Source organism: Stylophora pistillata, chromosome 8 (assembly GCF_964205215.1).
Source record: "Stylophora pistillata chromosome 8, jaStyPist1.2, whole genome shotgun sequence".
In the NCBI taxonomy this organism is placed as follows: Eukaryota; Metazoa; Cnidaria; class Anthozoa; order Scleractinia; family Pocilloporidae; genus Stylophora; species Stylophora pistillata.
In genome coordinates this window covers 30,019,990-30,025,807 of record NC_142526.1, presented here as the reverse complement: position 1 = coordinate 30,025,807, position 5,818 = coordinate 30,019,990, and the positions used below count along the sequence as shown (strand labels likewise).

The window sequence follows — 5,818 nt, the reverse complement described above, 5'->3', positions numbered from 1 at the left end:
TTTCCGTGCCACCTAAGTGCAAGGAAAGACCGCAGATTGCCATATGTTGCTTAGAATGATTAGATAAATTAAAATGTCTAGCGACTGGTTTCGATGTGTCCTTGTCATTCCTTTCCACGTCTCGAAGGTGTTCTCAGAATCGGTCACAACCCTCAATTCCTCTGTTCGCTCCGACGAAGGGCTAACGCTCGAAACGTCAGCTTTTGTAATAGAGTCCTAAAGTGCTTACGTCACGTTTCCATAGCACCGGAATTCTGTGGTCTAAACAAACCAATATGGCGTCCCTAGCGTGACACATTGTCGTTGACCTCGAGCACTTCAAGAGCTATAATAGCGCATTTTATCCTCCAATAATAGAAATAAGGTAAAGAGAATCAAGATAACCTTTGGCCTTACTATTGAAGAGTATAATAAGCGGACAAAAGCACCTGGTGAGCAATAATTCGAGTCAAAACGCAACGGAGACGAAGTTTGCGATGGGCCAGTGTTTTCATCCAGATTGCAATCACACATCTGAAAGCCACTGCTGCCGATTCTTTTCGTTTCCAGACCAGAAAAAACATAAAACACTCTATGATAAGTGGATATCATTTGTAAGGTGAGTATTTTTCGAAAAATATATATTTCGATGCTGTACCATCGATTAGAAATAGCTGTTTTTTTTTTTATCTCAAACTGATTCACGATTAGCTGTTTCTCTTTCTTGTCTTATTTGTTTTCTCGCGGCTTTGCCTTTCCTTGTCTTCAGTCTTGATCTAAGATTATTTAGTTACTAAAAAACTATATGATAGTTGTGAGTATCAAAGCTTTTACACTAACTAGTATTAAGTAACAAGCTCAGAGAAATACTCGCTTCGCATTCACGTCTTAGACTACAAGGTTAAGCATGTGACCAACTAAACTTTGCGTTTTTTAAGCGCAAGTATAGTAACTGCTTCTGTCTTTTTCTGTTATAGGAGAGGAGATAGAAAGCCCAGCAAACATTCGCGACTTTGCAGTTGTCACTTTAAAGATGGGCGAAAAGAAAATATGCCAACCATCAGTGACAGAAACAGGCACAAGCTGTTTGATAGTTTGGACTTGCTGCCAGGTACAGGACCAACACCTCCCAGTACACCTACCCCCAAGAAAAAAAGGAAAGTGTCTGCCGAGCCCACGAAATTACCAACTGTAGCATCTGTGCTTGAAGAGATTAAAGAGAACTCTGAACCATGTTCCACTGAATGCTCACAAGAGGAAAAGACAAGTTCCAAAGAAGCTCTGCTGTCAATAGAGCTTGATATGACTTCAACAGAACTTGCTAAACACAAGGAAATGTCAAGTTACTATAGTGCACACTACTCTGCTAAGAGCTTGAGCCCTGAGGTGATACGGATGGAGACAGGTCTACCCACTAAGGATGTTCTTGATATTGTTGTGGGGAATGAACTCTTTCAAAGTCATTATAGGGGTTGCCCCAAATGGAGTTATAACCTATGTTAGTGATCTTTTTCCTGGCTCAGTCAGTGACAAGGTCATGGTTAAAGAGTCTGGGTTTTGTAAACATTTGAGTGCTGGTGATCTTGTTCTGGCAGACAAAGGTTTTCTCATCAGCGATGTAGTTCCAAGAGGTGTTTCAGTGAACATACCACCATTTCTCAACAATGGAAAGTTTACAGAGAGTGAGGCAAGGGCGACAAAATCAATAGCTCGATGTCGCATCCACGTAGAGCGTGCAAATGCAAGACTTAAGAGTTTTTGCATCCTTGGCTTCATCCCAGCATTTTTGAGGTGCCATGCTGACAAGCTATGCCAACTGTGCTCAGCTCTTGTTAATTTGCAGTATCCATTGATCAAGGATGGCTGCGAAGACTTTGAATTTGACTGAATAGAACTTTTTTTCAACTAAATTATAGTACAATGAGTTTTTAATATTATTTTTGTATTACCGTATTTACCCGTGTATAATGCGAACTTATTTTTCCCGAAATGAACACCTAAATTCGAGATGCGTATTATACACGGAATCCTTTGTTTAGGCTGACGCGACATTAGAATAACAAAGACACATAAGCGTGCGATGTAATTGGTCTTTAATTTGAGGGTAAACTAACCTACCAATGACATGTTAACAATTTGGATCCTTGAATAAATTTAACTAAGTATTTAAGCGAACAGCTGATCAACAAAACAGTTACTGTAATCTTGAGCAATCAAACGTAAACATGACTACAAAACTCGCCGGAACCAAGCGTCAAAGTTACACAGTGTCAGATAAGTTACGAATCATCAATTTCGCCGAACAGCATGGAAATCTCGCTGCTGAAAGAGAGTTCGGAGTATCTGAAAGTAATGTTCGCTTATGGCGGAAGAGCAAGGAAAACTTGAAAAAGATGCCTCGGTTGAAACGAGCAAATCGTGGCAAAAAAGCTGCATGGCCAGAACTTGAGGTATACGAGTCTTCCAACCCAAACGTGATGTGGCAGCAATGGAAATGTACATTCCTGGCTATCGCTGACAAACATGCCCCACTGAAAACGATGCGCGTTCGTTCACGGAGTTCTCCGTGGATTACCTCTGAATTGAAAGACCTTATGCATAATAGAGACATATTAAAAATCAAAGCTGGCAAGACAAATGATCCTAACGATTGGGCATTATTTAAGAAACAAAGAAATATAGTCAATAAGCAAATACGCTCAGCTAAGCAAGCTTATTACCAAAATAGTTTAAATAAGCAAACCAGCGACTCCCGAAAGACCTGGCAGACTATAAACGAGCTAACTTCTCGAAAATCTGGGAAAACGCCAGTGGCGTCACTAAAAGTGAACGGATTAACGATAACTAATCCGTTGGAGCTATCAAACGAATTCAATCATGAACCACTTTGCTAATATTGGTCCAAAACTTGCCAGTGAGATAAATTGTGATAGTGGTAGCTATCAAAGATATCTTACCGCAACAGATAAACGGTTTAAGCTCCAACCCACCAATCCAACTAAAGTATTTTCACTTTTAAATAAACTAGACAAGTCAAAGGCAACAGGCCTTGACAAAATATCTGCTAGGCTTATCAGGGAATGTGCTGATCTCATTTGTGTGCCGATATGTGATATTTTCAATCAATCTATTAGCCAAGGGACGTTCCCAGACGACTGGAAATATGCAAGGATTACCCCTCTTTATAAACAAGGTGATCGCGGTGATGCTAACAATTACCGCCCAATATCGGTGATTCCAATAATGGCGAAGGTTATATGCCTATTTGGAAGAGCACGATATTTTATGTCAAAACCAATCAGGGTTTCGTGCTAATCATTCAACTGTAACAGCTTTGTTGGAAGCGACAGATTCTTGGGCATATAATATTGATAACGAGAAAATCAATGGAGTCATTTTTCTAGATTTGAAAAAAGCTTTTGACACTGTTGATCATCAGATCCTTCTATCGAAACTAAACTATTATGGTATACATGGAAAATCTTTCAGATGGTTTCAGTCATATTTGGAAAACCGAACACAAAAATGCTCTGTCAACGGGTCGCTATCCAGTAGCTACTCGTTGACTTGCGGCGTCCCTCAAGGGACCATTCTCGGTCCATTATTGTTCTTATTATATATCAACGATCTTCCAAATTGCTTATCAAATTGTAAACCGAGAATGTATGCCGATGACACGCACCTCACATATGCGGGAAGCAATCTTGAGAACGTTCAGTTTTGTCTAAATGAAGACCTAGAAAACGTCTTCAACTGGCTACAAGCGAACAAACTCACGTTGAACATGACTAAAACCGAATTCATGCTAATAGGGTCGAGGCAGAGACTGAATACTCTCACAGCTTCACCAACAATTAGAATGAACAATACTCAAGTGAGCCAGGTTTCAGCTACAAAATCGCTTGGTGTAATAATAGACGATAAACTCGATTGGCATAGTCACATCGAAAAACTAACGAAAAAGATCGCCTCTGGTATCGGGGCCCTAAAGCGAATTAGGCACCTGATCCCAGCATCAACCTTACATCTCATCTACCAAGCTTTAGTAAAACCTCACTTTGATTACTGTGACATTGTTTGGGGTAGCTGTGGGAAAACGCTACGAGACAAACTGCAGAAATTGCAGAATAGAGCAGCCCGTGTGTTGACATTCTCTAACTATGATGCTGATGCAACTGAGCTACTCGAGTTTTTAGGGTGGAAAAATCTTGCACGCCAGCAGGAAATCCATAAAGCCACCATGATGTTTAGATGTCTGCACGGGCTAGCTCCAAGGTATCTATATTCAAAGTTTACGTGGCGTGACTCTGCTTATGACCTCAGGGACTCTGAAAATAAGCTTAATGTTCCACTACCGCGCACTAATTATTACAGAAAAAGCTTTAGCTACAATGGCGCCACATTATGGAACAGTTTACCAAGCGATATAAGGAACACAGAGTCTCTGGGGTTATTTAAACGTAAGATCAATGACATTTTTTAAGTCTAACGCACGGCATTCACGGAAAACAGCTTTAGTGTTATAGTATGTAGTTTTAATTTTAAATATCTTAGCGTATGTGATATGTATTTTTATAGGCTGATGAATTGATCGTGTCTAAATAAAGATTACAATACAATACAATACAAAAAGGTTGGTCTCCTCGAATGGATCACAGAGAAACGGAACAATGGTCTCGCCATTTTACCATCGCTGGTGAGGCTGAAGGCCCTCGACATGGCAAAGAACGAGAAATATGGGATTCCACAAGGGCAGTTTAAAGCAGGCAACCACTGGTGTCAGCGTTTCATGAAGCGTAATGGCTTGTCTCTTCGCCAAAAGACAACTCTTGCCCAGCGGCTTCCAGATGACTATGAGGAGAAAATCGTGCGATTCCACCGCTACATTATCGATCTTCGCAAAGAGCACAATTATCCTCTTCATGTTATTGCTAACATGGACGAAACGCCACTAACATTTGACATGCCGCCAAATCGAACCATCAACAACTCGGGAGAGAAAACGATCAAGATTCGTACTACGGGTAATGAAAAGAACCGCATTACAGTCGTGTTGACCTGTGCTGGCGATGGAAGCAAACTGAGACCGATGGTAATCTTCAAAAGAAAAACTCTCCCAAAGGTTGCCAACAAGCACGGAGTTGTAATCGCCGCTCAAGAGAAAGGTTGGATGGACGGTGAAGGAATGAAAACATGGATCGACAAAGTTTGGTGTTCGAGGAGAGGTGGCCTGGGGAGAAGAAGAAGCCTGCTTGTTTGTGACGCGTTTGAAGCCCACGTGACCGAAAGAGTGAAAACAGCACTGACACGAGAAAACACGAACTTAGCAGTAATTCCTGGCGGATTAACCTCGATCTTGCAGCCGCTGGATGTCTCTTTAAACAAGCCGTTTAAAGATGGTGTTAGAAAGAGGTGGATGGAGTGGATGGCGGAGGGAATCCATGAATTTACAGCGAGTGGCCGCCAAAAGAAACCATCCGAGGAACTGATCCTTTCGTGGATCGCAGGAGCATGGCAGGACATTTCCGAAGAAATGATTGAATCCTCATTTCTAAAATGCGGGATCACCAACAGCCTTGATGGATCCGAGGACGACCTAGTTTACGAGGCCAACGATGACTGCAACAACGAGCTCGATGACTCGTTTGCAAGAGAACTGTTCCAGTCAGACTCCGAGTCCGAGTTTGAAGGATTTGATATGTGAAAGATGTTGTAACCATCATTTCGTTAGTTTGCCAAGTTAATTGAAATAAATAATGTTATACAATTTTACCTTCTTGTTGAGTAGTTTATTTTTCTTTTTTCTCAAAATTTGGTCTGAAATTGGGATTCGTATTAT

General features: G+C 41.1%; 1 protein-coding gene across 1 annotated transcript; it reads left to right on the top strand.

Moving 5' to 3' along the window:
- The first annotated feature begins 207 nt into the window (after positions 1–207).
- Positions 208–3,060, top strand: LOC148725803 (uncharacterized). Its single transcript, XM_088730852.1, has 2 exons — positions 208–598; positions 957–3,060. Exons 1-2 carry the CDS (start codon positions 477–479, stop codon positions 1,480–1,482), a joined length of 648 nt encoding a protein of 215 aa, XP_088586978.1. The 5' UTR covers positions 208–476; the 3' UTR covers positions 1,483–3,060.
- The last annotated feature ends 2,758 nt before the right edge of the window (positions 3,061–5,818 follow it).

Coding starts and splice junctions, on each gene's coding strand:
- LOC148725803 (XM_088730852.1), top strand. CDS start 477: ATGGGCCAGTGTTTTCATCCAGATTGCAATCACACATCTGAAAGCCAC. Junction 599..956: donor AAGTGGATATCATTTGTAAG/GTGAGTATTTTT, acceptor TTTCTGTTATAG/GAGAGGAGATAGAAAGCCCA.